Source organism: Alosa sapidissima, chromosome 2 (genome assembly GCF_018492685.1).
Source record: "Alosa sapidissima isolate fAloSap1 chromosome 2, fAloSap1.pri, whole genome shotgun sequence".
NCBI classification, from domain to species: domain Eukaryota; kingdom Metazoa; phylum Chordata; class Actinopteri; order Clupeiformes; family Clupeidae; genus Alosa; species Alosa sapidissima.
Window position 1 is genome coordinate 533,978 of NC_055958.1, and position 21,012 is coordinate 554,989.

Below are 21,012 nucleotides of genomic sequence, written 5' to 3' on the forward strand. Positions count from 1 at the left end.
GACTACAGTGGGTCACAAGACACCAGCACAGCTGCTGGAGAAAGGGAAACCTCACTGAGCATCAAAATGGGTCCTTTTCTGTGTGTGTGTGTGTGTCTCTAGATCTCTCTGGAAATGTCTGTCTGTGAAACCTGAAAGCAGAACTGTGTGTGTGATCTCAGTAGTATCTCCAAATGTGCTTATTTGTGTGAAAACTAAAAAAAGGAAGTGTGGCAAATGTATCCAAGAAAAGGAAAGTTTATCTCCAAGTATCTCTAGAGATTCTAGGTGTGGCGTTTTTTTTTAATTTTTGCATTTACAGTTTTTTTCAGTCGCTAACAAGCGTTTGTCCAACCAGTTGTCACATTTTCAAAACTCTAAACACAATTAGCACAGCATTGGTCTTGTGTGGCCATACCATTCACACATTTCTTGTCGTTTTCACACAATATGCAGTCAGTGAACACATTTCCACAATGCTTACATTTTCTTAACAAAAAGCTATACCTCCCAACAAAATTATGGATTGTTTTTGCAGTATTTACGAATGTTAACACACAACATACCACAATAGCAAAAACAATATTCCAAACCTTAGATACAGTATAAAAACCTCTGCTTCTGCTACCAAGCGGTTTTATCCCATCACCTTGGATACTGTAATATCAGTAATTTTGTGCTTTTTTTTTAGTTTATCTGGGCTTTTTGCTGTTGTATTTTTGTTCAGAATGCTCTTTCCATGTCTGTCCATTTGTTTCATGGACATTTTGTTTACTGTAAGCAATACTGTAAACTTTTTCTGTTCTATCATACTGTACAGTAGTTCTACTGAACCTCCTGTAGTAAACAGTAAAGGAAACAAAAACTTTGTTTTTTACTGGAATGCTTTTGAATGTGAACATTACATGTGGACATACAGTTCCCAACCAAGACATTTAGTGTAAAAACTTTGGATTGCATGTTTTGCATGCAAATATCTGTACAACTGAAACATAAATGTCTATGCAGTTTTTGTAATGTCAACAATAGCCAGTATTTTGAAACCTGGTGTACTTTGACTGACTGCATGTACCTTGTGAAGTTAAAACAAGTGTTATTCTTTGACAGAATAATTTCATTTTGAGTCAGATTTCCAGTGTTTTGGTAAAGTTAGTGTGTGCAGAGAAAGATGTGTTAGTATATATTTAACAAAATGTGTTTTTGAGAAGAAAATTATCCATTTGGCCAATTGTGTTTTGTAGGTGTGAGTCTGTGTTAAGAGTTTAGAAAAAGTATCTGAAGTATGGGTAAGCGCTTGTTAGCGTTTGGAAAAAACTGTAAGTAGTTTTAAATCCAACAACAAATAGAACTGACACAACAGTTGTGTACTTGCATCATGTAACACACACACACACACACTCCTACCCAGCAAGGCACCTGTGAGCAGCCACAGATTTTTCATTTCATGGTTGTGGTGTGGACTGCTGAGAGCCACTGGTTTCAGATCGCCTGCACACAACTTCCAATTCCTGAGAAAGAGTAACTGACTACAGCACACGTAAAACACCAGAAACCTGCTTTGGGACTTCACCTCAGACTCATGAGCTGTCACTGAGTTAATATCATCACAATCAAATATTACCAGAACTAAACATAGAACATGCAGGTGTTATTTGTGACACTTTTATTTATGTTTTAAAAATCAAAATGTTCACAACTTTTTCAAGCTGCATTTGGCCTTTACAAAATCAACACCTTCCTTGTAAGAACTGAGAGACTTTCATGTAGAGTGAGTCTTATCCTGTATTACCAAACGGCTGTCACAGCTGGCTGATCTGTCTGACCAGATAGATTGAGGATTCTGTACTGTATTGCTATACGGAAAAACATTTGAAGTTCAGCAGAGGTGAGTTAACTGTGCTAGTCTAATCTAGTGAATCATGAGTGTAGTGTACTGAGACAGAGTGTAGACTGGACCTGATGCTGACCCCTCTTCCTGTCTGACAGCCCAGAGTCAGGTCCACGTCATAGTACTTCCTGTATGACAGCCCAGAGCTAATGGGGGTGAGATGCCAAGGAGATTGAGGCAAATCTGATCTGACATAGGACACACAGCGGAAGATGGATACCTCAAGTTCATTTCCCAAAAAGGAGAGAGGTGAGGAAGATGATGGTTTATCCTGAAGGGCAGAAAGGTGAGGAAGATGAAGGTGTTATCTATTGAGTGAAGATGAAGGTGTTATCAATGGATGTGAGGAAGATGAAGGTGTTATCTATTGAGTGAAGATGAAGGTGTTATCAATGGATGTGAGGAAGATGAGAGTGTTATCTATTGAGTGAAGATGAAGGTGTTATCAATGGATGTGAGGAAGATGAGAGTGTTATCTATTGAGTGAAGATGAAGGTGTTATCTATTGAGTGAAGATGAAGGTGTTATCAATGGATGTGAGGAAGATGAGAGTGTTATCTATTGAGTGAAGATGAAGGTGTTATCAATGGATGTGAGGAAGATGAGAGTGTTATCTATTGAGTGAAGATGAAGGTGTTATCTATTGAGTGAAGATGAAGGTGTTATCAATGGATGTGAGGAAGATGAAGGTGTTATCTATTGAGTGAAGATGAAGGTGTTATCAATGGATGTGAGGAAGATGAAGGTGTTATCTATTGAGTGAAGATGAAGGTGTTATCAATGGATGTGAGGAAGATGGTGTTATCACCGGTGGTGAGGAAGATGAAGGTGTTATCAATGGATGTGAGGAAGATGAAGGTGTTATCTATTGAGTGAAGATGAAGGTGTTATCAATGGATGTGAGGAAGATGGTGTTATCAGTGGTGGTGAGGAAGATGAAGGTGTTATCTATTGAGGTGAGGAAGATGAAGGTGTTATCTATTGAGGTGAGGAAGGGGACTCGGTGATGTCTAGGTGTGTCTAGTGTGCCTAGGTGTGTCTAGGTGTCTGGTGTGTCTAGTGTGTCTAGGTGTGTCTAGTGTGTCTAGGTGATGGCTAGTGTGTCTAGTGTGCCTAGTGTGTCTAGGTGTATCTAGTCTAGTGTGTCTAGTGTGTCTAGGTGTGTCTAGTGTGTGTCTAGTGTGTCTAGGTGTGTCTAGTGTGTCTAGTGTGTGTCTAGTGTGTCTAGTGTGTCTAGTGTGTCTAGTGTGTCTAGTGTGCCTAGTGTGTCTAGTGTGTCTAGGTGTGTCTAGTGTGTCTAGGTGATGGCTAGTGTGTGTCTAGTGTGTCTAGTGTGTCTAGGTGTGTCTAGTGTGTCTAGTGTGCCTAGTGTGTCTAGTGTCTCTAGTGTGTCTAGTGTGTCTAGTGTGTCTAGTGTGTCTAGGTGTGTCTAGTGTGTCTAGGTGATGGCTAGTGTGTCTAGGGTGTGTCTAGGTGTGTCTAGTGTGTCTAGGTGTGTCTAGTGTGTCTAGTGTGTGTCTAGTGTGTGTCTAGTGTGTGTCTAGTGTGTCTAGTGTGTCTAGGTGTGTCTAGTGTGTCTAGTGTGTCTAGTGTGTCTAGGTGATGGCTAGTGTGTCTAGGGTGTGTCTAGTGTGTCTAGGTGTGTCTAGTGTGTCTAGGTGATGCTAGTGTGTCTAGGGTGTGTCTAGTGTGTCTAGGTGTGTCTAGTGTGTCTAGTGTCTCTAGTGTGTCTAGGTGTGTCTAGTGTGTCTAGGTGTGTCTAGGTGTGTCTAGTGTGTCTAGGTGTGTCTAGTGTGTCTAGGTGATGGCTAGTGTGTCTAGGTGATGGCTAGTGTGTCTAGTGTGTCTAGTGTGTCTAGGTGATGGCTAGTGTGTCTAGTGTGGCTAGTGTGTCTAGTGTGTGTCTAGGTGTGTCTAGGTGTGTCTAGGTGATGGCTAGTGTGTCTAGTGTGTGTCTAGTGTGTCTAGTGTGTCTAGGTGTGTCTAGGTGATGGCTAGTGTGTCTAGTGTGTGTCTAGTGTGTCTAGTGTGTCTAGGTGTGTGTCTAGTGTGTCTAGTGTGTCTAGGTGTGTCTAGTGTGTCTAGGTGATGGCTAGTGTGTCTAGTGTGTGTCTAGTGTGTCTAGGTGTGTCTAGTGTGTCTAGTGTGTCTAGGTGTGTCTAGGTGTGTCTAGTGTGTCTAGTGTGTCTAGGTGTGTCTAGGTGTGTTTAGTGTGTCTAGTGTGGAGGTGAGGAAGGGGACTCGATGATGTCTAGGTCTAGTGTGTCATCAGAGCTCATGGGAGTCCACATGTCGAGCCCAAGTGAGTTTCGGGAGTCGGGGCTCGAGTTCTCCAAACGCTTGATCATTCATGAGGAGGAGCAACACAAGTTCCCAAAACAAGGGTTCCCACGGTGACCAGAACAGGGGTGGGGGGTGGTCAGGGACAAAGCTCTGTCCATCTAAGGTTTGTCAAAAAAGCTTTTTTCTATTGGGTTACCACATCTACTGACTTATTTCTATTGGGTTACCACATCTACTGACTTATTTCTATTGGGTTATGAGTTAAGTTCCATTAGGTTTCCCCCAGAAATAATCTGTTATTATCTTTTATATGATCTCTAGATTTTTGTTAAAAAATAATGTACAAATTAAATCAAAGGCAAAAAAATGAGTTTCACTTGATATATCCATGTCAAATAGGTTTAAAAAAACCTATCCCCTTCTCCATTCAAATGACATGTCACAACGAATATAGTCATGTAGTCATTCTCCTTTTCAAACATATCCAGTCCCATTGTCCAGTCTGCTAGTCTGTTAGCCTCCACTTATCCACCCCATGCTAGCCCATCGCCTCTGAGGGTCTCTCCCTATGATAATCAGCCCTCTTATGCTCATATGAGACCACATGAAGACCTGAAGGGTGGAAATGTTAAACACAAAACAGACAAATTCTTTCTCACAGATCCAGATGGGTTTAAATCGGGTGTCTGAAAGGCTTAGTCCTTCTTCTTGAGTTTGGGTTTCAATCGGGGTGTCTGAAAGGCTTAGTCCTTCTTCTTGAGTTTGGGTTTGAAGCGGAGTGTCTGAAAGGCGCTCTCCACCACCTTGGGCAGGTGTATGGGGTTTCGTTGGAGTCGGCGGCCGCTGGCGGTACCACTCTGGCCCTTGCGCCTGCCAGTGGGGGGGTTCGGCCCTGGCTCCAGTTTGGGCTCTGGGTGACGCAGCCGGGACTCATCCATGGAGAACCGACGCGGGTCTCGCATAACCCAGTTAGAGTGGAGGTCATGCTCACTGGTGCTGGTAGCCACTAAGGGGAGAGAGAGAGGGAGATAAGGAGGGAGAGATGGAGGGATGGATGGAGAGATTGAGGGAGGGCGAAAGAGAGAGGGAGAAAGAAACAGACATGGTGAGAGAGAGAGACTGGAGGAGAAACTAAGTATATAGAAGTCTAGAAGTCTACTTTTATACACCTTCAGAAACTAAGCTATTCTCCATATAGCTTTCCTGACATACAGTAAGGATACACACTCAGCCAAGTCTGAACTTAAATGTAAAGGTTTTGCAATGACACAAGCCACCCCATTCCCCTAGCACAGACACACACACACACAGACACACCCCACTCACATACACACGCACACACACACACACACACACACACACACCCCACCCACCCACACACACACACACGCACCCCACCCCACTCACACATACAACTACACACACATGGCCTACCGACAAAGTCCACATCCGCGTGGCCGTCGTCCATGTTGGGCTTGCGTCTGGGCTCCGGATCACAGCTGGCTATGACGGAGTCCAAGAATTGGAGCGTGTCCTCTTCGTTAGGAATCGGAGGAGCGGTGGGCTCAGCTCTCGCACTCTGACAACAACCCAAGCCAGAGAGCGATGCACATGCGTTAATAACACAAACAATAATCATCAATAATTATCATAAATATCATAAATAACACATCAAACAATAACTAACTCTATGTCTGTGGCTGTCTCATCATTGTAGAATATAAGCGCAACACCTACAATGTGAAAAGCTTATAAACATAAAGTTAAACCAGATTTTGTTGGAGAAGGCTATATGAGAAGATATTTATAAGAGAAGGCTATATATGGCTGTAAGTGGTTTTGTTTATCCCACTAGGGCAGTGGTCCCCAAACTTTTTCTTCTGAGGGCCAGCTCACTATGCCTGGCACTAAGAGAGGGCCAGAGACTCGGAGTATATCAGTAACCATAAATAGCTTAGTGCTGTGAACAACAACAATCTACCTTAGTTGAATATTCCATTACATTTAATCATAGGCTACTGCAATTTAATACCATTGTTAGCTGTGTTTATATTGCCATCATGCCATATCAGTGTAAAATGTAGCTCAAATGAAATGAAATGAAATGAATACTAATAAAAAGACTTTAGCATTCCCAAAAGTATTAGCAGGGAGTCCCAAAAGTATATCTTATTTAAAATGAACTCTGAACTCTGTGTCTTTGCATACACAGCTCAAGTTGTGAACAAGCAATATCCTACAAATAATTTAAAGTTCTCAAACTAGAAAAGAGTTTTATGAAGTGCTGGCAAAAACATCTGGAATGACCACCATTCTAACTTTCACTCACCTGATGAGAACTTTGTGAATTGTGAATTTGGATGAACATTTGACCGAGTGAATAAAAAATAGAAATAGTTATCCCAGGAAGTCCCAGAAATATTACTTGAATAGAAGTTAGTTAGTTATTAACAATGAATTGATAAACTTTTAGAATACTTTGAGCACTGATGCAGTCACCATAGGCCTCTTACATTGTTTGCAGGTAGGCCTACATTTCATTCCGTTTTCGATGGTAAACGCGAAACAGCGCCAAGACAACCACCAGTGGACAAAAAGAGTATTACACGTGTACTGTTAAGACCCGCCATAGAGAATGAATGGGGGAAATTACGGATGTTATAGTTTGACGATGTCGTACTCCTATGCGGGCCAGATGCTATATACCACGGACATGTTTTGGGGGGCCACCCAAAATGAGGTGGCGGGCCGTAGTTTGGGGACCACTGCACTAGGGTGTAAATGTGACGTGCCTGCCTGATCCAGCCAAATGAAAATAGATTAGTAATAAATTCATAACTATCTCTATAACTAACCATGGCTTTGAAAGCACTGTAATCAATAACTGTGATACCTACTCTGTGAAGACCTCACAAACAGATAGTTAAATCAGAACTACTTGAAGAAGGCCGTTATATGGCTTTACGTTTTAGGCTGTAAATGTGACGTGCCTGTCTTAAGCCAGCAGATTACCACCTTTGGGCTTTGGCACTGCAGGCCTACCTGACAGGCTTTGGCTGTGGGTTCCTACTTGAGAGACTTTGGCCCGTGGGTTCCTACTTGAGAGGCTTTGGCTGTGGGTTCCTACCTGACAGGCTTTGGCCCGTGGTGGTTGCGGAGCGGCTTTGGCCCGTGGTGGTTGTGGAGCGGCCTTCTTCTTGGCCTCCGACGCCAGTGAGTTCCTCCGCTCCGCGTTCTGGATGTTCATGATGCTCTGGGTGTACTGCCGCCTCAGGGCCACCAGCTCCTGCAGGTACTGCAGGCAGTCCTGGTTCTGTGAGTAGAGCCAGATCTGGTCCTGCTGGGTGTGGTAGTAGAACAGCGCCGTCGTGGTGCTGGTGGTGCTGGTGCTGGTGGACTCCAGGGTCACCGAGCTCTTGCTGCGCTTCAGTGTGGCGTCCAGCTCACGCTGCGTCCGGCTTGCTCTGCCGCCGCGGGCCTCTCCTACCACCAGCATAGACGTGCTGCGCACCAGCTTGACCGTGCAGGCGCTGTGGTAGTCGTCCTCGCGGCCTCGGTGGCCGTGATTGGGCCGGAACACGGCGTTTATCTTCCTGAACATGGCTTCCTCGGGCGCCGTCACATTCCACAGAAACGGTCGAATATGAGTAGGATCCACATGAGATACCAGACTGTAGCCAACTATACAAAGCCAGGCTTCAATCTACTACAAAGACAGGCTGTAACCAGCTACAGAGCTAGACTATAACCTACTACAGAGACAGATTGTAGCCAACTACAGCTACAGATCAAGACTGTAATCTACAAACCTACAGAGCCTTCCATAGCTCATGGTGACAAGAAAATAGTTTCTACATGGCAAATGGGGAGCCTTGTCCACGGTCCTGAATCATCCTTTAGTCCAGCAAAGGGCAACAACGGATCCCTAAACCTGTCCCAGCCATAATCCCTCCGTCTGTGTCTGACCGTTTCAGTGTGGACTGTCAGCGCTATGGCAACTGGAAATCCGAGCTGCCCGCTTCGGCGCGGTTGAGTCACGGGCTCTCAGGTGTCCGACTGCAGGCCGCTCCAGTCGTCACGGACCCCGTCCGGAGGACAATTCTATTGTGACGCCGACCACGTCCCCTACTTAATAAATGATCAAGTAAAGCAAACAAATTCATTGAACCAGTTGAAAAGTAATTTAACGTATTGCATTACACATGAGTAACAAAGATGTTGAAATTAAAAACTATTACACTTTTCTGAGCTACTTTTCTATTACCTTTTTTTAGAAAGAACTGCTGTACTGTGAAACAATGAATTGTATGACAATTAATTACATGGCAAAAACTGGCGTACTACAGTACGAACAATACTGTAAAAGTATACAGCACATATAGTTCATATGATTCTGATGGCACATTGATTAACATGAATACTTTTGACATAAATAAGCATTTTGAGCAAGTTATGCGCTTTTTCAGGTAATCCACTATATTGTGCGGTCGGTGTGCCCTAATTGTTTTGAGAAATACACCAAAGAGAAAAACTGCATGGTCCTGTCTAATAACCTGTCCTGTAACTGTGGCTCAAACCAGATGAACAGAAATGAACTTTTCATCAAAGAAAGTACAGTTTGGGATTATTTCCAGCAAGCCTATTGGATGAATTGAAGGGAACCTGATGTAAGGCTTTTGTGATAGACTAGACTGGTTAATAAATAGGCTGCTATTGACCAGTCACAATGGCTATTATTAAATGTGCTGAATGATTAAGACTCTGGGTTGCCTTTCTTAGACTGATTTAATTAGTGAGATTAGTTAGGCTGAGATAACCCAGTGTTGCTGCACAGAAACACTGCCATGTACATGGCTTTCTGCAGCACACTCTCTCTCACACACACACATACACAGTACACACACACACACACAATACATATACACACACACACACACAATACATATACACATACACACACACACTACATATACACAGACTGTTTATGCCGGCTCCTGGACAGAAACATTTACAAGTGCCATAAAACTGTGGCACATTTGCATAAAAATGATGGACTTTCCATGTTCGATTAAAACCACAGATGGGGAAACACTCACTCACTCACACTCTTTCACACACACACACGCACACCTGTCTCTCACTTCTCCCCTCTGTTCTATATAAATACAAGGTTCTCCTTCAGTGGACCACAAGACTTTCCTTTCTCTCACACACACTCACACAGAGGCTCTCACACACACACACACACTTTTCAGATGTGCTGAAGACCTCTGTGCTGATCCAGTGAAGTAGTCACCCTCCTCTGGTGAGTCCTCCTTAACCTCTGAAAACCTCTAAACTGTTAATGTGCTGAAGATCTCATAGATAGATGAATGCATGGATAGATAGATAGATAGATACTTTATTTATCCCATGGGAAATGCGTTTACATATGTGTGTAAACATACACATAAACATTTGTGTGTACACACAATATGCGTGGGTCTTTTTAATCTCTAGGTATAGGCGTTTGTCATGTAATATTGTAATATGTGTGTGTGCGTGTTGCCATGTGTTAATGTGTGTTGTGAGTGTTGCTGTTTGTTCATGTGTGTGCATGTGTGCTTGTGTATTACCATGTTTATTTGTGTGTGGTGTGTGTGCGTGCGTGTGTATTGACATGTTTATGTGTGTGCGTGTGTGTTTATGTGCGTGTGTATTGACATGTTTATGTGTGTGCGTGTGTTTACTGTATGTGTGTGTGTTGCCATGTGTTGTGTATGTGTGCCAGTAGTCAGCATGCTCTGTGAGAGCCGGCTGTGGACTGTGGCTTTCTGCCAGGACTGGGACCCCCCGTCCGACGCTTACAAAAACACGCCTGAAACCACGGCAACCTCCTCAAGCATTCCCGCCCCCCTGCCACGCCTCCTCACGCACGTCCCCTCATCTCCACGGCAACCTGGCACCAGCCCCTGGCGGCCGCTGGACGGCTGGTCCGGACGACTCATCTCCCCTGGCGTGGACGTCCCCGGGCGGGTAGCCTCGTCCCCGGGCACCGCGGCGCCCGCCGAGCCCTTCCTGGTGCCCCCGTCCTGCCACAGCATCTGCCAGCACTACAGCGACCTCCACATCGCCGGCGACCAGGTGCTGCTGCTGGACACTGGGGTGGCAGCCGACGCAGGCGGTATGCATCTCTAACCTACTTATGGCTACTCTGCTTTGGCACTGTACTGCTTGGAGGTCCATCCTAAATGTGTAACTTGCTCTGGATAAATGTGTCAGTGGATATAAAAGTGTCAGTGTATATGGATAAATGTGTCAGAGTATGTGGACAAAAGTGTCAGCGTATATGGATAAATGTGTCAGAGTATGTGGACAAAAGTGTCAGCGTATATGGATAAATGTATCAAGTGTCAGCGTATATGGATAAATGTATCAAGTGTCAGCGTATATGGATAAATGTATCAGTGTATGCGGACAAAAGTGTCAGTGTGTGTGGATATAAAAGTGTCAGTGTGTGTGGATATAAATGTGTCAGTGTATGTGGATATACAAGTGTCACTGTATGTGGATATACAAGTGTTAATCTATGTGGATAAAAGTGTAGGTGTTCTGCTGGCCAGTAAATATTTATTGTTAGGCTAACTCTGAAGTGGTGATACATGAGGCAACTTTTTCAGCTATGTTGCTGGGCAACCACATTATTAGTTCCACATGTTCTGATTAGTTGATTATGATAACTTGTCAACTGATGAATTCTCTAGAAACATGCTAGAACAGCGATACTCAGGGATGCTGCCCAGCAACACTGCTCCAAAGGTTTCCCTGACCCCCATATATCATCAGCTTAGGTTTCCCTGACCCCCATATATCATCAGCTTAGGGACTCAATTTGCGGTGGAGCTTAAGGCAGGGATCACATTAGCCAGCGGCAAGCGGAACGCAACGCTCAGACCATAATAAGTTCTATCTCATTCCTAAGAAACACAAACTGTTTGCCTAAACTGACAATTGAATACGCTCCCGTTGCGCTTTGAAAGTTGAACTAAGTTGGGTTTGAAAGTTGAACCAACACTGAGCTTGTCCAACGCTAGCGTTACGCTAGCGCTGCCACCGGTCCGCTGCTGAACCCTAGAGAACAACCGCTTGCCGTTGGCCAATGTGATCCCCGCCTAAGTGTCTGTCCTCATTTGTAATCCGCTGTGGATAAAAGTGTCAGCTAAATGAATAAATGTAAATGTACGCAGGCGATCTGCAGGCCAGACTCTGTAAGGACCCCGAACCTGAGCCGCTGCTGTCCTGCTGGGTCGAGCAGGAGGAGGGGGAGGAAGAGAACAAGGACGAGGACGGCGCCGCTCTGGGCGCCCGGGAGCGTCCGTCCCTGCTGGCGCCGGAGGGGCGTCCGCTGTCCAACTCGCAGCTGAACCGCTACCTGGAGCAGAAGCTGCTGGAACTGTACCGGCAGCACCTGGCCCAGGGGCCCGGCCCGGCACCACCACAGCAGCAGGACCGTCTGGGCCCGCGGCCCGTGCTGGCCTCCGAGCTGCTGCAGAGCAGCCTGGACCAGATCACACTGCAGCTGCAACGGCGCGACCACAACCTGGAGGCCGCGCGCGCCAAGGACCTGGTCATGAGCTGCCTGCTGAGGGTGGCCAGCAGCCAGCAGTCCAGCGAGATCAGCACCCCGCTGCTGCAGATGTCCAGTAACGCCGTGGAGAGAGAGAGCAGAACCCCAATACTGCAGAACCCCACTAACATTGGAGAGAGCAGAACCCCACTAACATTAGAGAGAGAGCAGAACCCCAATACTGCAGAACCCCACTAACATTGGAGAGAGCAGAACCCCACTATCATTGGAGAGAGCAGAACCCCATTAACATTAGAGAGAGAGCAGAACCCCAATACTGCAGAACCCCACTAACATTGGAGAGAGCAGAACCCCACTAACATTGGAGAGAGAGAGAGGGAGAGAGCAGAACCCCAATACTGCAGAACCCCACTAATGCATTAGAGTGTGTGTGTGTGTGTGTGGGGGGGGGGGGGGTGGTCAGCACCAGCGTTAAAGGTCACTCTGTGCTTTGGTAGTGATGTGAATGTAGGAAATCAGCACACCAAGCCTGCACATCAGACTGATACGCTCATTGGAGTTCTTGGCATCATGACTCAGATTGATGAGCAGGATGAATGCCTGGAGAATGGAGCAATGTGGTCAGACACACAGTGACAGGACCACTCCACTGATACAGTGTGTGGACAACATGTCCAGTAGCTTAAGGATGACAGCACTGTGTACAAGCACTGTCATCTAGGTGAATAAATTAATGAACGCTAACTAATGTTAAATCTTTACATGCCATCATGTGTCCATGTATGAATGTGTATATACAGTAAGTACGCAAGTATGTATAGATCATGCTAGTAGCTTTTATGTAAAACATGACGAAAGTTACCTCTGTGGGAAGAATTTTGATCATTTAAAAAAAATAGATTAAATAAAATCAGTCATGTTATAACTTGAAGGAAGTTTATTTGTTCTCTGTTTGAGACCGAGACACTGTCAGTAGCTCTAACTGAGCCGATTCACGCTTACTGAGGACTGAACATGGTAATGAAGCAACTGAGAATGTATGAAATAAGAACGCAAAGCCTGCACATCAGAGCCATAGACTCATAGGAGCTCTTGGCATCATGGAACAGGTTGCTCTAGCTAAGCTGCTCTACTCTCACTGAGGCCTGCATTGGTAAGATAACCAGAGGAGAGATATTACAGAGAGACTGAAAGTACGGAAACACTCTCTTAGTGAACATGTGTGTGAGAGTGTACAGGTGTGTGTTATTATCAGGGTCAGAGAATGCCACCGTTCCTCGGTCACAGTCCAGCTGCACTCTGATCCTCTGTGGCGTCTGCTCTATATCACGGTGAGGGTGATCCTGTGTGGGAGAATAGGCTGCGTATTCTGTACCAAACCGACATTCCACAGAACAGTGTCCAGTCTTAGAGGGTGAGCCTCCCTTCCTCTCGAGGGGCTCTTCCACCACTCCTACAGTCCAGTCCATGACATCCCTGACATCCACATCCCAGCAGTGAGTCCCAGAGTCAAAGCCCTCTGATGCCAGGACATTAGGATAGAAATCAAATCTCTCTGGGTTATCAGGAAGCTGCTGTTTCCCCTCACCCCATATCACACTGGTCAGATCCTCAGACAGGATGAGTTCTGGTTGTGCAGTGTTGGGATCCAGAGTCACAGGAGCTGCAGAGAGAACAAATTGACGGATTGAGTTTATTTTATGATTTTCAAAAGCCCATAGGACTCAGCAGCACAGAGAATAAATACATAAAAAATTTCCATTGTGGCCCTGGGCCACAGGAGTCTTGATAAAAAAGAAAAAAAAAAAAGCAACAACAGGACAAAAACAGCAAAGACAGTACAAATCACCTATAAACCGCAGGCAGCAGTACCCATGCTAAGGCAGCAGTACCCATACTAACCAGGTACCCATGCTAACCAGGCTAAGGCAGCAGGGTAGACATGTTGTGACGAGTACATGGCGTCCTCATCAGCTTGGCCTGCTCATCTGCACCTCTAATTGATTAATTGTTACGTATTACGTACATATTAATTGTTACGTACATATTAATTGTTACGACCACCTGTGCACTCCTCAGGTCATCCCATGTCAGTGCACGGGCAGGGTTGGATTGGGACAGGCTCATTAAGTGCACCGGGTGTCACCAGGTGCAGCTCGTGTCCTCTCTTTCCCATTAGGCACTTTTCTTCTTTCATGCAAGCACCTGTTTTGATCCTCTTGCACTTTGCACTCTCCCTTATTCCATATCTTTCTATGTCTCTGTTTTCTTGGTCTACTCGTTTAGTCTGTCTGACCTACTGACGCCTACATTGCATCCACACTCGCACCCCACCACATCCTGTAATTTCCCCCTAAACGTTTTCTATGTGGTAACACTGTTTTACTTTAATTCAATAAAGTATTATTTGCTTTGAACCTTGTTGTCTGTGTCCCTCTTTATGTTTGGGTTTGGGAACGAGTTGGCCATTACATTATGCACAACTGTCTTGAAAAGCACAATTAGAAGATTAACTAGAAATGCAATTCCAAGGAATTACCAGTGCATGGAAATGGAAAAGTTATGATGTAAAATATCATGTATAGTTAAAATAGATAATACAAAGATGGTTACTACGGTGATGCTAGGATAGACATGGTGGTTGCATAGCTTAATAAAAGTTGATAGTTTAAAAGTAGACCGTTGAATGTAGATAGTTTAAAAGTTGTTGATAGACAGCTAGTTTAGTAGATAGATAGTTTAAGAGTAGACTGTTTAAAAGTTGAATGTAAATAGTTTAAAAGTTGTTGACAGACTGAAAGTTTAATGAATGTTGATATTCAAATAGTTTAATGGCTGTGTATAGGTAGATATTTGACGATAACTAAAAGTTGGAATGGCTCTAGTGTTTGCTAGCACTTATGCTAACAATTTTAACTATGGTAACAATGTTAACCATGCTACTTAGCTAACTTAACTAATGTTTTCTAGCAGTTTTGCTAAAATGCTAACATGCTAACTAGCTAACTTATCTAATGTTTTCTAACAGTTTTACTAAAACTGTTAACTGCTAACTAGGCTATGCTACTAAGCTAACTTAGCTAATGTTTTCTAACAGTTTTGCTAAAAATGTTAACAATGCTAACCTGATAACCATGCTAACATGCTAACTATGCTAACCATTTGACTTAGCTAACTTAGCTAATGTTTTCTAGCAGTTTTGTTTAAAATGTTAATAATGTTAGCAATGCCAACATGCTAACCATGCTACTAAGCTAACTTAGCTAATGTTTTCTAATAGTTTTGCTAAAAATGTTAACAATGCTAACCTGCTAACCATGTTAACTATGCTAACCATTCTACTTAGCTAACTTAGCTAATGTTTTCTAGCAGTTTTGCTAAAAATGTTAACTATGCTAACTATGCTAACTAGCTACAGTGGGTAGGAGTCATAGTTGATGACAAGTGTTGACATAGTTGATGACAAGTTAAAAGTTGTTGATAGACAGCTAGTTTAATAGATAGATAGTTCAATGATAGTTTAAAAGTAAACCGTTTAAAAGTTGAATGTAAAAAGTTCAGTAGTTTAATGGGTTAAATTGTTTAACAGTGGATTATTGTAGTGAGGACTTTTATTTTGAAACAGTTTTGGGCAGAAGAAACAGTTGAATAGGATGTGTAGTCTTAATTGACCCAGATTGTATGCTTAAAGCCTGAGGCTGCAGGTGGCCTGAACACCTGGCATAGGATTCTAATTGCTTAATAGCCGTATTGTGATGTCACAATCACAATGTTAAGTCTATGGGGATTTTTAAAAAGTTTTTCTTTAATAGTTTAAAAAGTATAAACGTTTCAAAGTTGAAAAGACATAGCAGCTTGGTCCGTTTGAAGACCTACGTTACAAAGTTTGAACGAAGTTTCTAAGTTAAAGTTAAGTTAAAGTTAAGTTCAAGAGAAATTGCGTACGGAAAAAGTGGTAAGCGGAATAATAATAAGTTGAAGTTGCCTAGGAAGAACAGTACAGTGCATTTTCATCAGGGCTTGAAAACGAAATTATTTTTCAAAACGTTCCATTCCGAACGGTTCAGGTAGGCCTATGTTTAACGTTTTCGTTCTTGCATGCGTTCCGCCACCAACATATCGTTCGTTCTTAAAGTTCTGGCAGTGTTTGACGGGCCTATCAAGTCTATTTTTGTGGACTTTACCTTAGAATAGACATACTCATTATTTCCCCTTGATTTAGCCTATACCGTAGCTATGCCCAAAAATAATACATCACAGGCGGAATCCTGGTTGTAGCCTAAGTTTTATCCATATGGATTATCCAACCCTGTTTATAAACGAACCTGTCTGTTGCTGACAAGGCCTATCTCAAATTTCCCGTTTAACTCTTCTACATAGAATAGGCTATAATTCCGACTTTAAAACGACAAGGCGTGGACAGGCAAAATAGGCTATTACGCATAGGCTACAAACAATTTCCAAATCAGTTTCAGTAGCCTACGCTACGAGCTGGCCTAAGATCCGAAGTGCCAGACGGATAGGTTACATTACAACAGCAAGACAAAATATACACATTTGGACCAAAGGTCCATTTATTCTTTTTTTTTTTTTTTCAAACTGCAGAAATCAAATTATTAGGCTGTTTGCCTACAGTAGTTGGCTACATAGCGGCTTGTTAGCTCACATTAACAGTGTAGATGTGGGCTTGTTTTTTGCACAACCGGAAATAGTCTCCCTGACATAGGATATGCTTTTGTAATTTTGAAATTTTATAAAATATATAGAGAACGAAAAAAAAAACGTTATTAACCGGTTTTGTGGATTTCAGAATAACGTTTCTGTTCCGGAACAGTTGAAGACCATTTTGTTTTCGTTTCCGCTCCTCGTAAAATTCCGTAAAATTCCGTTCGTTTACGGTTTTCGTTTTCGTTCCTTGAACCGGTTCGGAGCCCTGATTTTCATGCACTGTAATTATTAAATGGTACATTGTAAAAGGCTGTTCACATCAAGAACGATAACTATAACCACTAGACTGCATTTCCGGCAGGAACTGCGAAAGTGTGCTTGCCCTGGTCCGGTCAGCAACGTGAGCAGACAGTGGCATACGCTATGCTGAACCTGGTAGTCCGGCAGCCATGGGGTCAGACCTGGTTTTGTCAGTTAAAGTTTTTTTTTTTTTGCAGAATCTTGTAGACTAGGGGTAGCTCTAAGATTTAGGAGGGTGCCCAGTGATATCCCTTGAGCAATTTCATATATTAACCCTTTCTTGTTCAATGTGCTGAATATAAGGCGAGACTCTTCAGGTGAATAGGGTAAAAAATGTAACTAGCAGATATCACTATGAAACTTCCCCAGTTGATAACTTACATTAATATGAAGAAAAAAAAAATGTATTACAAGTTTTCTGTAATTTAATGTTTAAATATGAAAAAAGCCCAATGTTCCAAAATTAAGAAAAACAAAATAGGAAATACCTCTAATTTCAAGGTGAGTAGGCCTACTCATATCAAATGCAAATCAACTAAAAAAAAAAACTAAAATTTACTAAAATACAGTGTTCTGTGTGATAGTTATTCAGACAATACTGCATGCGTTCAAATTTGGACAATTTAACCCTTTTCTATACCAATTAATGCATTTCTGTATTTCAGATAACGCCAGTAGTAGTCATGGGGTCAGACCTGGCTTTGTCAGTTATTTATTCATTTATTTTTGCTTAGACTTATTGATTGGGGTGGCTCTTTAATATTTAGGAAGGTGCCCAGTGATATCCCATGGGCAATTTCATATATTAACCCCTAAAGCCCTATGTGCCGAAATCATGAAAAAAAAAAAGGTAATACCTCTCATTTCAAGGTGAGTACACATATCAAAAGCAAATCAACTCAAATAGAATGTACTAAAAACAGTTTGCCATGTGATAGTTTTCAGACAATACTTCATGCATTCAAATTGGGAAAATTTAACCCTTTTCTATGTCAAATAATGAATTAATAATTTCAGATATCTCCTGTAATAATTCAGAACACATACATGTACACATTTCCTCTAGTATTAGTTTTGAGCAGTTCTGGCTCATTTGTTCTTAAACATCCTACAGTACATTGTCCAGGGCACACCATTAACCTGGAAACTGCATCTTAGAGCTACAAGGGGTTTCACTCTTGCAGCCACATCTGATCATCTCCAAAATGGAGTCTGGTGCAAGTTTGACATTTTCTGATAGACTGGTTGGGCTCAGTAACGAATCAATGAATCCTTCTTCAAATAGCAGTTGAATTTCCAACTGAAGTAGCATTCCTCGGTTTCAGGCTCCATGAATGTGAACTCTGTACCAAACTAAAAACTCACTTTAATATCCAAGTATATATATACACACTATGTCAACTATAGGGATGGGAATTGAAATATTTCAGTTGAGTGGAATCAAAAATCAAGCCTGGAATTTTTTTTAAATAATTTTGTTTTTAATTAGTCAGACTGACCTGTGTGTATTATTAGGCCTTAGTATTTTAATGCATGTCTATGGATCAATACTTAAAAATGAATATTCTTTTTTTGAATGACGAGGTTAGGCTCTGAGCATAGACTACTACTGCGATAAAGAATAAAAAATAAATGTATATTTTATGGACACTAGAACAGAGATAAAGTACATCAGCTAAAAGAGGGCAGTGCAGGCTAAAAGTAGTTAGCAGTTAGTAGTAAGTACATAGCTGTAGTAGTTAGTACATAGCTGTGTAGTAAGTAAACCTCCCTCCCAACACCTGACGTGCTAGTGAGAGATGCTAGCACTTGGATGAGTTTCCTCACCCACTCTGAGAATGAAATCTGCACTTCAGAAGCACTTACATACACCAAACTTTCCAGTCTTATACCTACCATATTCAGATGGCTTTTACAGAGGGGTTTGTTGATATATTATTCCTAGCCTGATTTATGAAATGTTATTCCTAAGAACATAGTTAATAGCGAAAATAGTTTTTTTTAAGGCTATTGGCAGTATTTTCTGACTTACTGAATAACTAAGAGATATCCATAATTCCCTGTGTCAAATACTTTTCATCTAATATGTCAACACAATGAAAAAGTAATTTTGAACCTGGCTTTATCCAATGTTCAGATTTAGCTTTTTTATGCAAATCAGCACATATTTAATTAGATCATGCCTAATTTGCATATTTAAACATTAAATTACAGAAAACGTGCAATACATTTTTTTTTTTCATATTAATGTAAGTAATCAACTGGGGAAGTTTCATAGTGATATGTGCTAGTTCATTTTTTTTACCCTATTCACCTGTAGTGCCTCGCCTTATATTCAACACATTGAACAAGAAAGGCTGAATATCGAGAATTGCTCAAGGGATATCACCGGGCACCCTCTCTAATCTTATTGAGTTACCCCTTGGCAACAAGAAACAGCAAAAAAAAAAACTTTAACCCACAAAACCAGGTTCACCTAAATTATGGCATTTGGCTGCCGGACTATGGCTTGATCCAAGCATTCTAACAGTGCCTTTCAGTGTTGGAGTAGTGGCAATATCTCAAAAGCACTAGGAGAGGGCTATTCAACTATTGACATGCGGGGTGAATGCGGTTCGTTGGATTTTACCTGTGGCCTGCCTTCGAATTTAGCTTCTATGACTGAGATCAAATCAATAAAATAAAATGACAGCAGTGATTGGCTACAAAAATAAATAATGTCACGCGTCTTGCGCCTCTCAAACTGGGCTATCAGGTAACCTACAGAAGAAATTATGAAATATGACCAAAGCATTAAAATGCTGCTTGTTTGTCAGGATACTTTTTCACTGATTTATTTAAAAAAAATATGAGCTATGAGTGTGAATGTTATATATTCCATCCCCTAATTATGTTTTACTGGTTTATTTGACAAATAATCTATATGGATTTGCTCTATAAAGACCTTATGTCTGTTTGGGATTGTTTTGTGAGCCTGGGGTTGTTTTGAGAGCCTATTGATGTAGCCTATCTCAGATGTATCTCAGAATAAAGGAATACTTCATATTACTCTAAACCACCTTCTGTAAATCAACTGTATACTACTGTGTACATTGCACTATATTTCTTGTCTCTGTATATTTCATCCCCTTTCTATACTTTGCATCACATTACATGTATACAGTGGGCAGTGCTTCGACTTGGCCAGCTTCCCTCGCGGTCGGCGCGCATGATCACACGGAATCACGCGACTTTAATTTGTATTTTTCCAGTGACGCTGCAACGACGCTGCAACAACCGGCAGAGGTCTCAAGTGAGCAGGGTGTCTCGTAAAAAGAAATGGAGCTGGAAAACCCTACACAGACTTCACTACAGACTTTAGCAGACTGGTTTAGAAATAATTTAATAGCCAGAAATATGCCTGCCCTGCCCTAATAAAGAAATATTTGGTTAAAGGAATTATCCGGAGTAAAATGCACTTTAGTGGAACACGTGTTTACCTTGGAAAAACAATTTTGAGCCTGGCTTTATCACACTATCTGCTTTTTGTGTATGCAAATTAGAGCATTTTTAATGAGATGGGGCCTCATTTGCATATGTAAACATTAAAATATAAAAAACATGCAATACATTTTTTTCTCATCTTAACATAAGTAATCAACTCAGAAAGTTTCATGGTGATATCTATTATTTAAATTTTTTACCCTATTCACCTGTACTGCCTCGCCTTAATTGCCTATTTATGCTAATTATGCAAATTGCCCAAAGTGCAACTTTAGGCAACCAAGTTGAATTCCACCCACCAGGCCTATAGATGACATTTCTGTAATAAAACTTTAGGATACTCAACATTTCTGGGTTCATGAAATCACGACTAGACTACCAATCCCAGACGTTCACATTGCATGTTTGTTTGTAATGGATGCAACTGCGAGATACGCTTGTCATAGGCGCCGATACCGTGGGTGCTCCGTCTCTCGGGCACCCACTGAAAACATCGAGCACCCACGTGTGCCAGCTTACAGTCCTGGCTAAATTTACATTCATTTAAAATCAAACATTGCAGTTTATGTTAAATTCAGCATCTCATAATGTGATTGGATATGTTGCTGTCAATTCCCTACTTCATATACTAACCACCAATGAGAGTGTCTCTCGTATGAAAATTCTTCAGGTGGGAAGTGTCAGGAATTAACGCAAGGCTTTGTCGGGTCTTCAGCCCCGAATGTTTAAAATGTATATAGCCCTGAATAGGGCTGGGACAACGCGTCGACGTAATCGATGACGTCGACGCAAAATATGAGCGTCGATTCGTCAAGCATAACGTGTGCTGCTAAATATTTTCAAT

General features: G+C 42.2%; 3 protein-coding genes across 5 annotated transcripts in view; 1 reads left to right on the forward strand and 2 right to left on the reverse strand.

The window, feature by feature from the left end:
* Positions 1-4,871: 4,871 nt before the first annotated feature.
* LOC121694793 (uncharacterized protein C13orf42) lies at positions 4,872-7,751 on the reverse strand. Its single transcript, XM_042075140.1, has 3 exons — positions 7,306-7,751; positions 5,585-5,727; positions 4,872-5,156 (listed from the first exon to the last, which is right to left on the reverse strand). Exons 1-3 carry the CDS (start codon positions 7,749-7,751, stop codon positions 4,894-4,896), a joined length of 852 nt encoding a protein of 283 aa, XP_041931074.1. The 3' UTR covers positions 4,872-4,893.
* A 1,559-nt stretch (positions 7,752-9,310) lies between these two features.
* Positions 9,311-12,062, forward strand: LOC121694762 (TLR adapter interacting with SLC15A4 on the lysosome). 3 transcript variants are annotated; one of them, XM_042075099.1, is made up of 3 exons: positions 9,311-9,455; positions 9,921-10,313; positions 11,377-12,062. In XM_042075099.1, exons 2-3 carry the CDS (start codon positions 9,929-9,931, stop codon positions 11,952-11,954), a joined length of 963 nt encoding a protein of 320 aa, XP_041931033.1. In that variant the 5' UTR covers positions 9,311-9,455; positions 9,921-9,928; the 3' UTR covers positions 11,955-12,062. The 3 variants fall into 3 exon arrangements, with proteins under 3 accessions (XP_041931033.1, XP_041931041.1, XP_041931024.1); XM_042075107.1 differs by having other exon boundaries at positions 9,924-10,313; XM_042075090.1 differs by lacking the exon at positions 9,311-9,455 and having other exon boundaries at positions 9,845-10,313.
* A 576-nt stretch (positions 12,063-12,638) lies between these two features.
* The window catches only part of LOC121694807 (zinc-binding protein A33-like), a 221,330-nt gene continuing 212,956 nt past the window's right edge, over positions 12,639-21,012 (reverse strand). The window contains exon 6 of the mRNA XM_042075161.1: positions 12,639-13,380. Coding sequence (XP_041931095.1) covers positions 12,833-13,380 — 548 coding nt within the window. The 3' untranslated portion in view covers positions 12,639-12,832. The remainder of the gene's footprint in view (positions 13,381-21,012) is intronic.